The sequence below is a fragment of the Capricornis sumatraensis genome, chromosome 3, assembly GCF_032405125.1.
Source record: "Capricornis sumatraensis isolate serow.1 chromosome 3, serow.2, whole genome shotgun sequence".
NCBI classification, from domain to species: Eukaryota; Metazoa; Chordata; class Mammalia; order Artiodactyla; family Bovidae; genus Capricornis; species Capricornis sumatraensis.
Genome location: NC_091071.1, coordinates 57,943,442 through 57,963,182, shown reverse-complemented (window position 1 = coordinate 57,963,182; position 19,741 = coordinate 57,943,442). Strand labels below are relative to the sequence as shown.

Below are 19,741 nucleotides of genomic sequence, written 5' to 3'. Positions count from 1 at the left end.
ACTGTCATTCCCTGTCCTTATACTTCTATTAACCACTTCTCTAGAATTAAAAAATTACAAGATGAAATCCCTCATTTCTCATTTCCTAACCCAAAGTCGCTAGGAACTTCTCATGAGGATTTTAGCAGGCCCAAATCAAAACTAAGATCACAAAACTTCACAAACAGTACACACAGTACTTTAGCATGTAAAGAAACAACAGAATGGCATTACACAGAATAGTTGTAAAGGCCATATGACAAAATTCAGACTTTGCAAACAACACAACCAGAGTACCTTCTACAAGCAGAGACAACATTTAACAATGGTGTATAATTGATTTTATAGGTTAAACATACAATTATTACATGACCCAGCAATTCTACTCCTAGGTATATATTTCCAAGAGAAATAAAAAACATATGTCCATATAACTTTCACATAAACATTCATAGTAGTAGTATCCATAATAGCCAAAAAGCAGAAACAACTCAAGCATCCATCAGTTGATGAATGGATAAATAAAAGGTGATATATCCACACAATGGAATATTTTTTGGCAATAAAAAGTACTGATATATGCTACAACCTGAATACATGCTAAACCTTGAAACATTATACTAAGTGAAAGAAGCCAGTCAAAAAAGACACATTATTTATTTTATCTAAAAAATCTACAGGACAGGCAAGCATACAGAAGGAGATTCACGTCTGCCTAGAGTTGGGGTGGTGGGGATACTGGCAGGAGTGACTGCTAATGGGTCTTGGGTTTCTTGTGGGGATGATGAAGATGATCTAAAATTGATTGTGGCACTGGGATACACAACTCTGTGGATGAACTAAAACCCACTGAATTGTACATTTTAAACAGGTGAATTGTATGCTATGTGAATCATATCTGAATAGTTATTTAAAAACTCAATTTTGTGCTATAAAAGTTGAAAAATAAACTATTAAAAAACAAACAACAATAACAAAAACCTAGTATTATTATAAACAGCATGCCCAGCAAATCAAAGATTATCAATTTATTCAACAAAAAAATTACTGATATGAAATATGTTTAATCAGATCTTGCTAATTTTCTAATAAAAGGTCTCGTATCAAGGAACTATGCTTATTCTCATACAGAAATTTACACACATGTATAAACTAAATTGAAAAGATTCTCTGAAGAGCTCATGTCACAGATTTTATAAGCCATGAGAAAGAGAAGCATAAAATTAAATGTAAAATTAAATGTAAAACAGATTTCATTATAAAATCTCTTTTAGAGTGAGTATATAATCTCTCATATGAGTTAGCAAACTAATATCAACAATTGAAGAGAGAGTTTTCCACACAATAATAGTGTTCTGAAGACATGTTCATTTTCAATTACCCATATGTAATCAGGAACTAACTGTGATATCTTAATATACCAATGATAAAAAAAAATCTTCTGTGAAACAAAAGAAAGACTTCTATTAACCTATATTCACAAAAAAACAAAACTTTTAAAATAAAAACTTTAAAAAATTATTTGAAAAGCACTTCAGACTTATTTTGTTAGTTCTGACTGGTGTTTTTCCTTCACATTAAAATATTTTTAAGTGAAAGTTGAATAACAGCCTAAATACAAATCTTCAATGAACATACACATGATTTCAAAGAAACCAAAAAATGGCAAAATATCTTTTAAGCAGAGCTTCATAAAAGTAGGGAGATTATATGTAAGAGGAAATTTCTAGACTAAGTTTGTACATTAAGGAGAAGAGAAAAGAATTATAAGGCCACCAAAGAAAAAAGGAAAAAGAGAAGACATGCAGAAAGAGTCCAAGTCAACAAAATTTAAATGAAAAGACCACAGTAAGGTGAAAAATAACCCTAATTTCCTAAAGTTAGTTACTCATAGCAGTTATTATAAAGAATTACCAAAAGATATGTGAAGGAATTGGGAAGACTCTAAACATTACCATCTTTCAATATAATACTATGAAAAATTTTACCATCTGAGGAAATGTAATATGGAATAATAAACATCCTAACACCATCAGCTTGTTATCTTATTTAATATAACAAGTTTTTCTCAATTATAAAAAGAAACACATTTTAAAGCTAAACAGCTAATTATTAAAAACAATACAAGCTCTATGAGACATTTTCTAACTTCAAGACAAAGTTACCTATGACTATTAAGAAAAACGTCCCTAGCTAGTCATGCAAATACTAATATTTGAAAATATATACATTATCTATTACCTTACTCTTTGTTGCAACTTGAAAGGGAATAAGTATATGTAAGAAATTAAGATCCTATTTTTCTGTAATAAAATGGCAATGTAGTTCAATGTTTTTTTTCCACCAATTTCTGAGGTAAGAATATTATCTCTAAAAGCCTTTAATGTATATAGTTTATATACTCAAAATACAAAGAATTAGATAAATAAGAGCTACTTCAAGTAATGACCATTACTTCCACTACAGATGGCTAAAATCAAGTAACATATAAATTTAAATGACTTACATTGTTGTTGCGAGTTTCTACAGCAGGGAATTTTCTGACTATGAATTTCACAGCAGATTCCAGGTTTTTGTCAATAAGGTAGGATGGTTTTGCCTTGGGGTCTCCACAAGCCTATAAAACAACAGTAATAAAAAAAAAAAAGTGAAATGCATCGTTTTTCTAAAACCAAGAAATAACAGCAAATCTGTAATCAGAAATTAGAGATACTTGTTTTTGGTGAGCAGGTGATAAAATGAATAGGCAAAGTGCAGGGATTGTCACAGCTGAAATATGCAATGGGAGACAGTACAGAGATGTTCTTCTACTGAAAAAAAATGCATGGAAAGTTTCAAAGCAGTTAGCGCAGAACAGCAGTGAAGGAAAAAGCTCAAACCTAAAAAAAAAAAAAGAAAGAAAAGAAAAAGAAAAAAAAATTCTTGGTTTGAGGTAGGATTGTATTCATCTGAAGCTAATAAAGTATTACAAAATTAAATATTCAATAAGAGTACTAGAAATGTTTCTATGTGTTATATAATAAAAGCTTGTATTTAAATGTCTTTTCCAAAATGTTCTCCTCATTCAATCTAAACATTTAAAATACAAGAGCCCTAGTTCAAAAGAACTGGAAGGCGCTAAAACTGGCCTTATAGTATTAACTTGTGTTGCCGAAAATCTGAGTTACAACATTGTTCTCCATCATACCAGCAGCACTTCAAACAATGAAATCTACATCTATTCTGTATCTCATAAGCACAGAACAAATGGAAATGTTCACATTTTGACCACATCAGCAGTACAGCATTCTCTGTATTAAACTGTAAAGCATTGTACAAATGTAAGGCATTATTATTAGAAAGAATTTTTTACCTGAACTATTAGCAATACAGAATAATCTTCAATACTGTTCAGTTTCATTCTGTGACATTATTAACTGCTTCCTAGTGAATTACTAAAATGGTAACATTTCTACTTAACTTCTTTTCATTGTATTTTAAAGAGGGTATGTCCTTTGAAAAGTTATTTATTATGTGTGAGGAAATACAATACTGTAATTTAATGTTTTTTCACTGTTTACTATAGCTATGTTGTGGATTGCAGAAAGAGAAGTCATGAAACATGAAACTGATCTGAAAGCGGGCAAGCGGGCAAAGGGAAGGTGAAAAGCTTTGCAAACCTTCCAAACTTGTCCTTGCTGGGGAAGCATTGTAATAAAAAGAGAGAAAATTACTTGTAAACAATGACTGTCAAACTCTGACATACGTTTCAGTAGAGAACATATGCACTGCAGACTATGAACAACAAAACAAGATGGAAACTATATGGTGCTACAATTTTAAAGGTATTCTAAGTAGCAAGTTTTAGTACACAGTAAGTTTATAGAGTTTTTATTATTCATATATATTTAAATACTGCTGTGAGGTGTACAACCATGTCAGTTTCTTGGTGCTCTTTCTAAATAACTTAAAAATAATACTAGAAGGAAAAAATAAAGACTACATGCAAGTATAAAAACAAGAGCAAAACCATCAGTGAAATTTTACATACCTTAAAAAGAAACGGTAGCCAAGAATAAAAATAAGTCGTTATTGGATGACCTTTGCACTTTAGCTCAAATTTCAACTGTTTTTCAAATACCAACTAACTCCTTACCAAGCCAAAGTATAAAAATCAATGCAAAAATTTCTATATTTTCCAAAAGGAAATAGGAATGGAGTAAGAATTATCTTAATTTTCAAACATAATTAGATAAAACAAAATTAACTATAAGAAATTTAGAACCTCATAATCTTTAACCAGACTGACACAAAGCTATTGTATAAATTTCATTTCAATATCATAAACACTAATATATCTGACTTTTCCTCAGAGTAGACTGTCACTAGCTTAATATACTATCTCATAAATTAATCTTCCAATTAACCCACATCCCCCAAAATATTATATATAAGAATAACTGAGAGCCACATAACTAAGAATTTGTACCAATGGAAATAGCTACATATTAGCAATTCCTTGTATCAATGATAAAATGAAAGCCAAGTTTCAAGAACATGCCTGAGGTAGTACAGAATACTAAAGTGATTCCAAATTCTTTTTAAATATTATGTATCATCTTTCATACTCTAATTATTTTAAAATTCAGTTATTCATTTTAACAATATAAGTGAAATAACTAATAAAATATAATAGACTACCATACCCATTCCCAGTGATCACAAATTTTATTGTGTAAAAATTTGATCAAGTAGCTAAACATATATCTGTATATAAACAGGTCTTCCTTACTGCACAGAAAATAAAAAGAATGGAATTTCATTTCAGTGGAAAAATAAGTGGTTATATAGTCTTTCCTTGGAATTAATTTAACCTTTTTCCACACTATTCACTGAGCCATATTTAAACAAACTACACTGGGAGACAGTATGCCATAAAGATTAAGAATACAGACCTTGGAACAGAAGACTAAATTTCAGTCTTCATCACTTAACTATCCATGGGACAATCCATACTTGAATATATTACGACACATCTCCTAATCTCAATTTCTTCATGTGTAAATGGGGAAATCAGTATTTACCTAATAGCTATAATTATAATTACCTAAGTAAAAGTCTCATGTGAATAGTAACCACTGAATAGTCTTTATCATAGTAAACAGAATTAGAAATAATGACTAAGTCTAAACATAACCAAATTTGCTTTACTCATAGAAAACGAGGAGCCTAGTAGTTAAGAACATGAGTTATAAGATAGGCTGTCCATGTTCAAATCCTGGCTCCTAGCTATAACCGTAAACGAGTAATTTTCTGTGCCTCAGTTTCTTCATCTGTTAAACAAATCATAATTGTAATCTAGCCTAAAAAGTTTTTGCCCATTAGATTAGTATCTGTGGGTGCTTGTGGGTGTGTGTGTGCATTGCTAAGTCACTTCAGTCGTGTCTGACTCTGTGCGACCCCATAGACAGCAGCCCACCAGGCTCCCCCGTCCCTGGGATTCTCTAGGCAAGAACGCTGGAGTGGGCTGCCATTTCCTTCTCCAACGCATGAAAGTGAAAAGTGAAAGTGAAGTCACTCAGTCGTGTCCGACCCTTAGCGACCCCATGGACTGCAGCCTAGCAGGCTCCTCCATCCATGGGATTTTCCAGGCAAGAGTACTGGAGTGGGGTGCCACTGCCTTCTCCAGTGTGTGTGCATATGAGCAGAATTTTTAAGGGTATCTGGCATACTACATTCATTCAAAAAATGCCAATAAAAAAACACAAGATTCACAGACACTGTACAAGAGTACTAGGCATCATTTTATTTTTTTCTGAAATCAACCTACTCGAGATACCAATAGAGACACTTGCAAATACTCAGGCAAAAAAAAAGTGCAAGAAGAAAAACAAAACTTGACTAAAAGCTAGTATTTAGGTAAATACATCTTGGCAAAAAGCCATTCTTAATAATTAACTGAAGAATAATGTCCTACCATACTGAAAGAATACAACAATATCCCAACTAACCAGATGTCTCAGTTTATAGAGATTAAACCTTCACTCAACTCAAAATTTTCATTTTAATGACACCAACAACAAAGAAATCATAAGATAATGACCTGTATTTTAAAAACAGCCTGCAGTTGGTACACCTAAAACTCTTACCTCGTCCTACTACAGTAACATTACACAAAACTCATCTTTCACTCTTAAAAGTATTACCCTTTGAAATAACATGTTTAAGAAAATGATAGGGGATTCCTTGGTGATCCAGTGGTTATAACTCTGAGCTTTTACTGCAGAGGACCCAGGTTCAATCCCTGGTTGGGGAACTAAGATCCCACAAGCCACGAGTTACAGCCAAAAAAGAAAAGGAAAGAAAAAAAATTGAATATACTACTATACTTAGTTATCAGTATATTTTAAACTAATATATTCCAGAAAGGCTTGCCACAAAGACTGAATCAAAAAGTTTGATCAATTCAAACTAGAGTACATCTAACCTGTCCATCACCCCACCCTCCAAAAAAAAGAAAAGGGGAGTAAAGGACAAAATTTTGTCTAAACCCCTGAATCGCATCTCTACAAAAGGTGAAAAAAAAAGTTTTTTGAATAATTGGTTAAGGGATTGCCCAAATAGCTCAGTGGTAAAGAATCCACCTCCCAATGCAGGAGATCCAGGTTAGGAAAATCCCCCAAAGGAGGAAATAGGAACCCACCCCAGTATTCTTGCCTGGGAAATCCCATGGAACAGAGGAGCCTGGAGTTACAGTCCATGGGGTCACAAAAGAGTCAGATACACTTAGCAACTAAAACAACAACAATAATTGGCTAAAAGGGCTATTTCATCAAGAAGCAAACAGGAAACTACATCCGTAATCTCAGAATTGTTTTAAAGAGCACCACTCTAAAACCTTATTTTATCGTGACTCAGCATGACTTCATAATGCATAAAATACCAGAATTTAAAATTCCAGAAGATCTAAAGCAAATTTAAATATTTATACACTTAAATTTCCAGTTTTCAGAACTGAAACTTTGTTTCCCATGAATATTCTCATTATCTTTAAATTTAACAAAGCTAAGACTAATCTAGCAGATAAAATTATACTAGTGTTAAAGGAAGTACTTAAATGTAATAATTAATAACTGTCTCTAAGTGGATCACAGCCCATACAGCCTCAGGCAAGTTGCTTCCCTGAGCCTTAGTACTTTAACCCACAAATTAAGGATACTATTATTACCTACTTAATAAGGTAGGTTGTTCAGATTTTTAAAAGACAAAATACACAAAAAGTGCTTATTCCAGGTGCCTGACACACAAATTCTTATGTTTTAATTATCTTCTATTTTTTTTAAATAGAACTTTTCACAACAGGTGGATATCTATAATGAGTTCCTAATTATCAAAAAAGACCACACATTTAACCAAATTAGTGTTGTCAATTCAGTATTTCTTAGTTCACTTCTTCACAAAACACAAATAATGTTATTATCCAAAATAAACAACAAAGACATTTCAGAAAACCACATATTATTTTATTCAGGCCACAAAATAGACATCTTTGATTAAAAACCTCAAAATCAGACTTAAAATAGTTTTAAAGTATGACTTTTCAACAAATCTTCCTGCCAAATCTACCACTGGAATCCCTTCCAAGGTCTTTCCTTGGGTTGTCACAACACAGATTACATACCACAGCTTAACTTTGCATGGTTAACATTACAGATTTTTCCAAGAACTTCCTTACCACAATGTTTAAAAAATAAAAATTGAAAGTATAGAAACAGTCCTCTATCCGTAAGAGATTAAGCAACAATCAAGAGAAAACAAACGATAGTGATTATGAGTCAAGAGTAAAAGGAACATTTACTAGGCACCTGTTGCATGTAAAACACCTTGGTTTAGAAATTATCTAAATCTTTACGCAACAGACAGAAAAGGAGCATCAGAAATTAAGTGACTCGCTCAGGGCTTTACGATTACTAACTTTGAGTACTCAAGTATTTCAAAACACTAAAAACAAAACAAACAAACAAAAACACACTAAAAAATTTACTAAAAAATATATACACCAAAAAAAATGTAAAAATTGTTCCATTCTTTCAATACCTCAGCTGCTCAAAATTTTTATTGAAGTAATCATTAAAGGAAAAAAAATCTGATTGCTTCAATCAGTTTTATTTTTTAACTTCCAGTCTAACTTAAAACACATTCCTTTGCCAAAATATTATAGAACAAAATAATTTATTCTAATACAGTAACTTAACTGGAAAAAACATGAACAAAATCCCAGGGATCAGAATGACAATGCTATTTGTGAGAGTATAGGAAAGAAATCAGCCTCACCTGAATCCTATTAGGAAAGAGAAAAATACAAAATGTGATCAAGATGAAAGATGAATTTAACTTTTACTCCACAAACAAGAAATAATAAACCTGTTTTAAAGCAGGTTTTGCAAAATTGAAGTACAAGGGGACTAAAATTCTCCCTTGAGTCTTCAACAAATTGATATTAATACCTAGAGGAAAAATGGACATCACTTAAGACCATGGATTGTAAAAGGAACTTGCCTATAACTTTTATTTTCTAATTTGAAAAATAATGAACTTCAGTGTGCAACTTTCCAGTAAGTATTAAAAAATATCTTAAAAAAACCCAAAAACCTATCAAGACCAAAACAAGCCTCAAACTCTAAAAATACTGATTAAATTTTACATTTTTTTTCAGCATATCACCCACATTTTGACCAATCAATCGGCTTGCAACTTCCCCCTTGAGATTGGGTAGGTGAAAAAAAAAAAGGGGGGGGGGGCAGGAGAAGAAAAAAAGTAACCCACTTCTTCTATAGTTTGGATTAAAAAACTTGATAGGAAAGTAAACGGAAATTATTGGAAATGCTTTAAAATTAATGTAATTTTATAAACCATCTCTTATAGAGTCAATAATAGCCAATTTAAAGGTATATAAATATTATGATTATTGTTTCCTAAGAACAAGTTCTCAGAAAATCATAAATATTTTGACTCATTATATATTTCAAAATTCTTTATTAAAAATTTTAATAAATCAAAGTTTCTAATTACCATTCAATACTCAAAAAGATGTCTATGCTACTGTTTTCAAACATTTCTCAGCTTCTCATATACAGAAACATTTCAGTTTATATCCAACAAAGAGTAAGGGTTATATGTGGTTACACTGTTACTATTCTAAAAGAAGTTGATCTTTAAAGGACTGCTGGGAAATATACTCCTGAAGAACAAACACTTATTTTGTATTAGCAGCAAGTAGATATCAAACTATAATACCAGGCAGTAAAAAGGAATAATTAAGTAATGTTCCTAAAGATGGTATTGAGCTGGATTTATTAGGTAAAAGTGAACACTTAGTAACTGCCCACTATGTTTCAAGCTCCAGAAATACCCAACATCTATTCACTAAGGTCTTACTCTTGTGTCAGGCACTATACTAGCACTTTGTGAATTAACCCATTTAATTCTCAACTTTATAATGCTAATTAAAGAGTATTCCACATGTGGGAAAACAGGAATATCTAAGATAGCAAGAATTAGAGTCAACAAGACTAACGTGGCTTAGAAAACCAAAAAATGTAACTTGAAGTGTAGGAGAAGCTGAGAGCAAGTAAGCACCCTGTAGATGGTTTTGCTAGTACAGAGTCTATGTGCAGCCAAGCATTCCAGGAATTTAGTTATCCCTCAAAATCAAAATTAAATCATTGCAATTATCAAGAAAAAGAAATCAGAAGTATTAAGAAGTTAATTTTACTTATTTCAGTGGTTCTTCAGAACAACTTCAAGGGCTTTTGCTTATTCAGTAGATTTGGGTCATGATCCAGATGTACTTTTAAAAACCTTTTAAAATGATTGTGTTATGTATTTCTAACCAAGGACCAAGGAGCTCCTCAATTTATAAATAAAGGAACTCTAACTCAGAAAGATTAAACAATCTGTCCTACGTTAAAAAAAAAAAAAAAAAACAAAGTACCAAAGTTTTATCTAGAATCTAGCCCTCTCAACCCACAGAATGCTACAAGTATGGGGAAAAAAAAACCAGAAGTTTAGAGTCTATATGCCAGCAAGAAGGATTAATACAGGGCTTTAAAACTTTATATATTTTATATCTTTATATATTCTACTGAACAAAAGTTTGGAATCTTGAACGATTGACTATTCCTTGTCATTGCCTAGCTGAAGTTTCTATTCATACTTCAAAACCAAGCACAAAAGTCACTATCTCTTCTTTCCATCTCCCCCAGACAGGAATCTTTAACTCCGTTCTCAAGATACTCACAACAACACTTAATCACTGCATTTTAGTTAATTATTTACACATCTGTCTCACCCACTGCAATATGAATTTCTTGGTACTGGAGACTGTATCTTAATTTGTTTTCCCAGTGTCCAGGAAGCCATTCAACAGATGAATGAATGAAAAGAAAACTCCCAATGTTTGCTACTAACTGAAAGAATAGCTCATAATATGACTTCCAAAGTTTTATTAAAGATACAATTTTATTACTGTCAAGTATCTAAAATAATCAAGTATGCAATATTTTCCAATACTTAAAACAAGATATTCCTTCAAAAACTTTAACCTGTTATTTATTTCAAAATTATTAAAAATGTTAATGCTTCAAATAAAAGTTACTGTCATTCAGTTCTCAAGAAGATGTCTATGCCATTTTCTGCTGTTCAACTCTCCTTACAAACTTGCAATTTAAGAGATTATTAAGTTTAACTTATTGAAGTAAAACATTTCATTACAATAGTATTTAAAGAAATGTTTTAGAAGATTCTGTCATATTAAGTGAGTCAAAATTAATAATTACAATACTGCAAATTCCTAATAGGATCAAAATTAAGACGATTTTACTACATTTACTAAAAATGACAATATTAAAACCAGTCAACAAAAAAACATATCTTGGGAACAGAAAAGAATAGTACAAATTTTGTAAAGTTCAAGACAGAAAGAAACACACTTATTGGTTGTACTTCCTTAATGGCATTTATTTTATTTCATGCAGGGTTTTTCAACGGAAAAAAAAAAGTTGCCATTTGACTTTAAAAATCCAAACACAGAATGTATCTTTGAAATCTCAAGAGACAAAGCCTCTTCAATGAAGAGATGCCTGTACACACCCTTACAATGAAGGAGGGTAAGGGCTGTCTCACTGTCTGAGCTCACACCTTCTTCCTGTCTTATACGTGCTCTTCCCTCAAGCAACAGTTTCTTTTAGTTTTCAGTTTTCTTAGTGTTATTCCTGTGGTTAGTCCTCTCAGTTTGTGCTTTTAATATGTCATGGGCTAATTTTAGAAATAATCACAAAGAAAAAAATCCATATAATATGAAAAGTAAATGTAAAATATTTGTAAGTTCCCCAAAATGTCAATAAATTGAATTTTTAAATTTCCTAATTCTAAACTATTTCTCATTTCAATATACTACAAAGCTAAATAGAAGTATTTAATAATCACTGGTGGACTGTTAATTATAACCTCAATGCCTTTTCCTAACAAACCCATACAAAGTTCATATAAAAGTAGTCTACAGTAAATAAGAAAATTATTTCTATAATTGCCTATTTCTTTTAGGTTAAGATTATTGTGTGTTCAAAATTATATGTGCCAGAAAAATTTCACTAATGATTATAATCTAATGACAAAAATAAATTAAGAGCCCAGACTCAGCAGTTAAGAAAGAAAGGAGTCAATCCAAACTTTCATTTTGCAGAGTAAGACTTGGACAAGTTAACCAAATTCAACTGCCATATCTAGAGAATAAATCACAGATCTAGTGAATAAATCACAGATCTGTGGACAACTAAAAGAAAAAAAATTTTTTAATTTAGGATATAATAGAGATTCAATAAATAGCTAGCATTACTTTTACTTTTAGTACATGTTCTTTTTTGCTAAAGAAAGACATAAAAGGGAAGTCTGGCATGCTGCAGTTCATGGAGTTGCAGTCAGACATGACTTAGCGACTGAACAACAACAAAGAGATAAAATTATTTTTAACATATAAATGTATATCTACTGAACATGATCTGAAATTATTGCTGGAATTTACTTAACACTAACACTGCAAGTAAATTATCCAACAAGAATACAAATTAAATTTTCAATCACCCTTGCCAGTAAAGACAAAAATTTTCAGTACCAATACTTTCTCATCTGATCCTTCTCATTTTCAACATATTGCATGTAAGCTAGCTAAATATGTCCATCCCTTTAATTTTCTTAAAATATAAATATACAAGCAACAGATTAAGAATCCTAATTTTATTTATATGTAAACTGTACCATGCTGCTTCTTCAACTTTATTTTTGGAAATAATCTATTTTAGTCATAATATAATAAAATATACATGCACATATGTTAGCATTTGTACAAAAAACTGTATAAGTATACACAGCTTATTTTTTAAAAGTGGGAGATGAACAGGCAGAGAATTTCTGAAGTCATATTTGAGTTTTGACAATAACAAGTATTCCTCTGTAGTCATTTAAAAAATTTATTATTTAAGTTATTTAACAATTCCACAAGGGAAACAAAAGGTGGACAATTTACCACTGCCACTTAAAAATAATAAAAATAAGCCTCTTTCCTAAGTAGTTTTCAGTGATCTTTATCTCCTCAGCCTACCATCCAGTATAACAAGAAACAGAATTATCAAATCCTCATTTTTACAAGCAGCTTCCATGAAAAGTAAAGTTACAAACAGAGGTAGGAGGATTTGTTTACATAAATATATACATGTTTTATATATATATAGAACTTAAATACAGATGATGGAGAGACAATGCTTTCTTAACATGTTTAAGGATTTTGATAATGAAAATCTCCCTGTAGAAAAAATTTTATAGGTACTAACAGTACTTCTACAACTTTCCAGAGTCCAATCTTTGGAACATGCTTTCTTCTCCTGATTAACCCACACAGAAAATAAGGCCCTTAAATGAAGAGAAATCCAACACTGAAAGGGAAGACTAGAGCGGATTCCCCTTTCTCTACCCTGCCTGCATACTTCACATACATTTTTTTACCTCCATTAGATAAGCAGATAGCAGGTAAAGACTTTCAATTTTACACTGCTTTTAACTTCTTTACTCATAAAATAAATTTATCCAAAATCATGGGCAAAAGCCTGTAATAAAAACACTCCATTAAAAAGAAGTTTGCAATAGCCGGATAGGTATTTTCACCTTTCTGGCCTTTAGAATTGAAGCAGTAATTTAACAAGATGAAAAATATGAAAAGTATTAACTGAGATCTTTTTGGTACAGAATTATCAAGTTCATGTTGGTGATGGCATAGGAAAAAATAGAAAAAAGTAACAAGGCATAAACATACACACACACACACACACACACACACACACACACACACACACACACACACAAGCTCAGCTAAAAAAGGCTTCCTTTTTGGAGTTCTGGTGTATGTGTTTGCTAGACAGCAGTAAAATTTCAGAAAAAAGCAAATGTTGTTCCCAAAAGTTACTGACAGCCCTAAACAAATACCATCTTACATTCATAGAAGTTTTAAACTATTTTCACATTGTTATAATCTTTTATCTTCACAATCCTGTGCAGTAGACAGATCATGTATTACCATCCCTATATTAAGAAAAACTAAACTGAGCTCAGTTAAACTGTTTAAAATGGGCCTTAACTTCTACTTTGTAAAGATAACATAATCAGAGTTGGAACAGACTTGAGTGTTCCTTTCAGTTAATTTTCCCCCATTTCACAGATGACAAACAATGAAGCTCAGGGAAGTCAAGACACCCACCCAATATTACAAAACTCTCAGTGACATACTGAAGACTGGAAGGCAGGTCTCCTAACTTCTGGCTTGATACTCTTTACTTGATACTCTTTACTTCCACCACACTGCCCCTGCCATGTTACAATGAGTGATATACAAGTAGGCTGAAATGTTAAAAGTCACTATATAAGTGGGTAGTAGTATTAGCTCCAGAAAAGGGAAGATATTTTTAATTTTTAAAAAATTAAGACATTATGAAATAAATTTAAATGTAAAACTACCTACCACCTTCACCTTTTTCCCCTAAAATCCTCCTTCACATCTTCTTAAATCTCTGATTTGATTACAAATTCTTAAATTTTTCATAACCTGTACATATTTGTTCGTTGTTTAATCACTCAGTGGTGTCCGAGTCTTTTGCAACCCTATGGACTATAATCACAAGGCTCCTTTGTTGGTGGGATTTCCCAGCCAAGAATACTGGAGTGGGTGGCTATTTCCTTCTCCAGCCTGTACATATTAAGATATCAAAAATTACTCAATTGATAAAATTTTACTTCAAAAAGCAAAATATTTTTCAGGGGCCATGTTACATTCCCCTAAGTATTAAAGCCTCTTATTCTTGGTTATAGTAACTTATTTTATTGCTACTTAAGTCACTGAAATATTTTTCACTCTATATGCTCACTAAAATATTGCCATTGCAGACTTTTAGTTGAAACAGTAATCAGATCTGATAGACAATCTAATGAAAACATGAATTAATGAAAATGTGGTAAATGACTGGCAGACATGTATTATGCAGTAGAAGGGTTTGTTTGTTTTTTAGGACTATAAGAGATTGAGACTGAAAAGATTATGTGGGTTTATACTGCCATAAAAATGTAGACAGCACGAACCTTATAAACACATGGTAAACAGATCTTAATCACTTTTGGGGGCAAGATTTTTGAACAAATGTTTCAATCCCAGCCAGCCAGGAAGATACGCCAGCCTTTATACACAGCTCTATACAGGCTTAAAGACTCAAAATCCATCTGATGTATTTGTATATAAAATCACACGAGGAGGACAGATCAAAAGCTATTATTATTAAAATTAGAGCAAGATTACACACACACACACACATATATATGTTGCATATACATATATACATAATATGCCTAATATATTCATCCTTTTCAACAAGTCCTAACTGAAAGCTTCATGGACCACATAAGACCCCCAGTACTAGTAATTCAAAAATGAGTAACACAGTCCCCACTGAGTGGGAACTCACAATCACTCAGATAAGGTAGAAGTATTTCTCAAGAAATTATAAATGTGTTAAGTGCTGAAATATAACATTTCAATAATTCAAAATATTAGACACTTGATCAACTCACTTTAAATTGTACTAGTTCAATAAGGCAAGAGCCTAAAGTTTCTCAAAAGAGGAAGTGAAAAATTAGGCTATTAAGAAAAGGCAGTGAACTGAAGTGTTTGAACGCTTAGAATTTAGTCTAATCTTCGATCATTTATGAAGATGAAATTTGTAAAATCCGACTATTTTCATGACATAAAAATGTGTAACGAATGCTTTAAAAAGAGGAATTTTGCCTAAATACCCGAATCACTTTTGATGTTACTCTCACTTCCTCTTTTGGAAACCATCATAACCATTTCCTTTAACCACAATACCACACCTCTAGTAACTTTTAGCGATGTTTGTCTTGTTTTTTCTTTTTTTTTTTTTTGCACAAAGATCATATAGGAACGAATTTCCAAGTTAAGGAGCATCTCACAAAAAAGTTCAGGTCAATGAACCTGTAAATAATACTATCTAAAATTATTACAAACTTACATAAACTTATAACCAAGTCTCCTCAGTAAATGTAAAGGGTTTCATTGGAATGACCCTGAGCTCCTGTCACACAAAATATAAGTGTGAAGAGGCATTTTACTTTCCAGAGTGCACTAGGTTTAAAGTCAGAAAATCCTCATATTCTGGGAAGCCAATGGAACACAGCCATCGCTACACAAAATTTGTCCCTATTAAAACAGGACAGTCTTCTCTAGAATTTCAAATGGCTGAAATAGGTCAGTTTTATATTGAACTCCATCATACAAATTTTTAAGTATTTTTTTCTTCAAGAGCCCTAATTCACAACGGCTACTACTCTACTGCTACGATTAAACTAAAAGGAAATATTCAAAATGCATTAAAAAGCCAAAAAAAATTATGAAGATATAACATTAAACACACACTGGAAACTGTCAGGACCTAGCCTGCATCAAAAAATCTTAAGTTTTCTCCTTATCAAATTACTAAAAACTTACTAACTTTGCCTTAAAAGGAACAGAATTCTGGTCTTTCTTTTCTAAAATAAATGAATGTAATATTTGCTCTTTCAATCTATTCTTCTTAACTTCAACTCAGCCTTGCATTCCTTAATCTTGAGAAAGCCATGTAAAGACTTTCAATGGGCCTATTAGCTAGAGTTACTCAAATGATCAGACTACATAAAATCAGCATAAGAGCAACACAATCACAGCTTTTATTTTGTATAGACACCGAACGTAAAGAAATTTAAGAAACGATGTTTCGGTATTATCGACATGGCTGGAAAAACTAAGATGAGGAGGAGTAAAGAGAAAAGAGAGAAGGTTGTTATTCCTGTCCTAGTGACTCACAACCCAGAAGCATTTCAGGAGAAAACTGGTTCCACCCTCACTCCCACCTCCTTTCCACCTTCAAAATGAAATAATTCCAAATCGTCAACACACTCTTAAATGGCTTTTATTTGGCAATCCAAAATAAAATGGCCAAGTGGAGGAGATGTGGGGCTCATCCAGAAGAGCCATTCCCTTCTCACATTCCCACTTACATACCAAAAGAACTGAGGGGAAAAAAAAAAAAACCTGCTACCATCTCCGCCAGATTTCTACCATTCGATCTCAGTTACGGAACACCCAAGTTTTCCTATCCCCCTCCTAGGATCTCATCCATCCTCCTCCCTTTCGCGCAGACCCAGTTCCGGGGTCCGGGGCGCCGAGGAAGGGGCGGCAGCGGCGGCGGCACCCCTCACCCCGCGCCGGGCCGGCCAGTTCCCAGTGCTGGGAGCGGGCAAATGGCTCCTCTCCGCCCCTGGCCGGCCCGCGAGCCGGCGGGAGAGACGCCAGGGCTCCGCATTAGGCCGCGGCGCATCCCGGCGACCCCGGTGGGGCCTGCGGCCGCGAGGCCATGCTTTCTGCCCCGGGCGCCGCCCGCCGCCCCCATTGCCCAGGCCTCCGCTGCCCTCCATCCCGCCCCCGCCGAGGCCTCGCCGGCCCGTGCGCACCTTCTTGATGTTGTAGAGGCGGGTGAGCATGCCGACGCCCCGGTCGTTGAGGATGGTGAGCTTCTCCGCCAGCTTCTGCTGACTAGGCTGCAGCACGGAGCGCGACATGGTGGTGGTGGTGGTGGTGGCGGTGGCGGTGGCGATGGTGGGGCCGGCGCCGCCGGCCTCGCGCCCAGTCACCGGCCCCGCGGCCTCCGCAGCTCCCTCGGTCGGGCCTCCTCCCCTCCCGCCCGTGACCTCAGCCTCAGGGGAGCGCGCCCATGGCCCTCGCGCCCCAATCCCGTGCGGGTGGACAGAGCGAGCCGCGGCGGACGCCTCGTCGTCCCTTTCCCCGCAGCAGCCCGCGCCCCGGCGGCCTCCTGCCTTCGGTCCGCCGCCCTTCCGTCCCCACCCCCGGCGCTCTCCGCCCCAGCCCCCACCACCGAGCCGCCTTCCCCGGCTCCTCCACTAGGTGTGGCGGAGGCGGCGGCGTCTCCGGCAGCTGAGAACGAGGCCGTTTCCCCGCAGCCCCGGACGAGCGCTCGGTCACCTGATCTGCCGCGCCGGCGCCCTCGCGAGGCCGGACGGGGAACTGCGCCTAGTGGTGGGGGGGCGCGGGCGGGAGCCTCGGCCCGCCTCGCCCGGCCTCGCTGCAGCCGCCCCTCGGGACGCGGCTCCGGCTCCACACCCGACCCAACCCGGCCTGGCCCGCCCACTGTCCGGGGAGCCTAAGCCCGACCTGATGAGGTTACGTTTTTCTGTCCAACACACACCCCTCCCCTTTCAAGTTTCCAAAAGTTGCCTTTCCACCGCCTCCCTAAAGAAACCAGCAGAAGCCCGCGGGGAGGGGGCGGGGGCAGGGCGGGTTTTTTTCTGGCGAGTTTCGCCGGAGAGTGGGCTGGTGGCTCCATGCTCTTTTCCCTCCCACTGCTTGACAGACGCTCCGGCTGAACGCAGCAGATGTGCTCTGCGAGGCGGCCTTCGCCTCTCCCTTCCTCCCCTTTCCTGCCTATCTCCCCCGCTTCAAGGCAGTTCAGGAGAGAGAGGGTCGGAAGTGCGGGCGACTCAAGTTTCTCAGATAATCAGAATCTGACATTTGTCTACGGGATTACCCCTTCGGAGAAGACGTCAATAGAAGAGGCCCTGGCCTGAGGGAGGCAGAACTAAATGTTTCTTCAAGTGCATGAAGGAACTTTCCTATTTTTTTTCTGGCCTCCACCCCAAATCCCACCCCTTCCTGGCAACATTCTGCTTTTCCATCTTTTTTTTCTTTTTCTTTTTTTCCTGATCAAACACCTCCCAGTCGCACCCGAAGGCTACCCCCTCTGATTCCAAAAGTGAGCAAAACCAAGGACTTATGTCATTGCCTTGGGTGAGGAACTCCAGCAAAGAGGAGTCAAGCTGTTTTGATGGATTTTTTCGCCTTAATTTCGTTTGATGTATTAATTTCTAAGTAACTGACAAAATATTCTGCCACCTTCAGTAAACGACATTACAAAAGTAAGTGTCATTGGATTGATCAAAACACTTTATGGAAAGGAAATGGTGAGGAATATATTCTGAAACATTTTTTTAAATCTAGTATATATAGAGTTCCTTCAGAAATTTTCTTTTTAATATTACAAGATCAAGGCAGTAGACTGAACTTGATTTAAGGAGCTTTGAAAAGAGTCCTACATTCACTGAAAAATCCTACCTGCCATTATGCTTGGAAACCTGTACACAAAATTAACTTGAATGAAAGTTTTTTAATAGAAACACCTCAGAGAGATCACCTATTGAGCTAGTATTAGTTATTAGCATATTGGGGGGTTTAATTTATCTGGTTGCATTCCAACTTGATAGTTTAAATATTAATTTAGAGAAGGTGAGAGTCTGGAACCTGAGATAGTGAGGGCATACCTGGGAAGGAGAGGGTGTAGGGAGCTGGGTGGGGTGTAAAGATGTGCTTTTTTCAGGGACCAAAGGCAAATTTAACCAGACAGAATTAGAGTCCTACATAGAAAGGTTACATCATTTTCTAGTTTTTCAAAAGTGCTGTCTAGAGAGAACAATAAAGTGGTGCCACATTAAAATTTGAACACAGCGGTCATTTAGAAAAGCCACTATCAGGATTCCATATGAACTTGAACACTTGCTGCTAGTAACTTAGAAGCACCAGATAGAGGGAGAGCTCTGTAGATTCTAGTCTCATTATTGAATTTTTATTATAACTAACTTTTAGACATACTGGTCCTAGATTGAATAGAATATTTATATTAGGTGTAAATGAAGTATTCATAATTCTTACATGTCTCTACATTTTGCATCAAAAAGAATTTTGTTACTGAGCCAACCCTTTTGAAGTTTACCCATATGTGTAGTGCGAAGTGGGCTTTCTCAGTGGCTCAGCAGTGAAGAATCTGCCTGTGATGCAAGAAACTTGGGTTTGATGCCTGGATGAGGAATATCCCCTGGAGGAAGACCCCACAACTCACTCCAGTATTCTTGCCTGGAGAAACCCATGGACAGAGGAGCCTGGTGGGCTATAGTCTATAGGGTCGCAAAGAGTCAGACATCACAGAAGTGACTGAGCTCATGCATAATATAAAGTTTATTGTAAGTGCTAAGGTAATAATCCTGTATTTTCCTATGCATATATGATTTTATGGCAAGGATAATTAGTATATGTCCTTTTATATTTCCTCTCAGTATTTCAGTC

The 19,741-nt window shown here is 35.4% G+C and overlaps 1 protein-coding gene across 2 annotated transcripts in view; it reads right to left on the bottom strand.

Moving 5' to 3' along the window:
* The window catches only part of NCKAP1 (NCK associated protein 1), a 110,023-nt gene extending 92,854 nt beyond the window's left edge, over window positions 1-17,169 (bottom strand). Inside the window, exons 1-3 of one of the 2 annotated variants that reach the window (XM_068968829.1) lie at window positions 17,062-17,169; window positions 3,639-3,656; window positions 2,486-2,596 (exon numbers count right to left, since the gene is read on the bottom strand). In XM_068968829.1, coding sequence (XP_068824930.1) covers window positions 2,486-2,596; window positions 3,639-3,656; window positions 17,062-17,169 — 237 coding nt within the window. The remainder of the gene's footprint in view (window positions 1-2,485; window positions 2,597-3,638; window positions 3,657-17,061) is intronic. The other variant, XM_068968828.1, reaches the window with a different exon arrangement.
* Window positions 17,170-19,741: the final 2,572 nt, after the last annotated feature.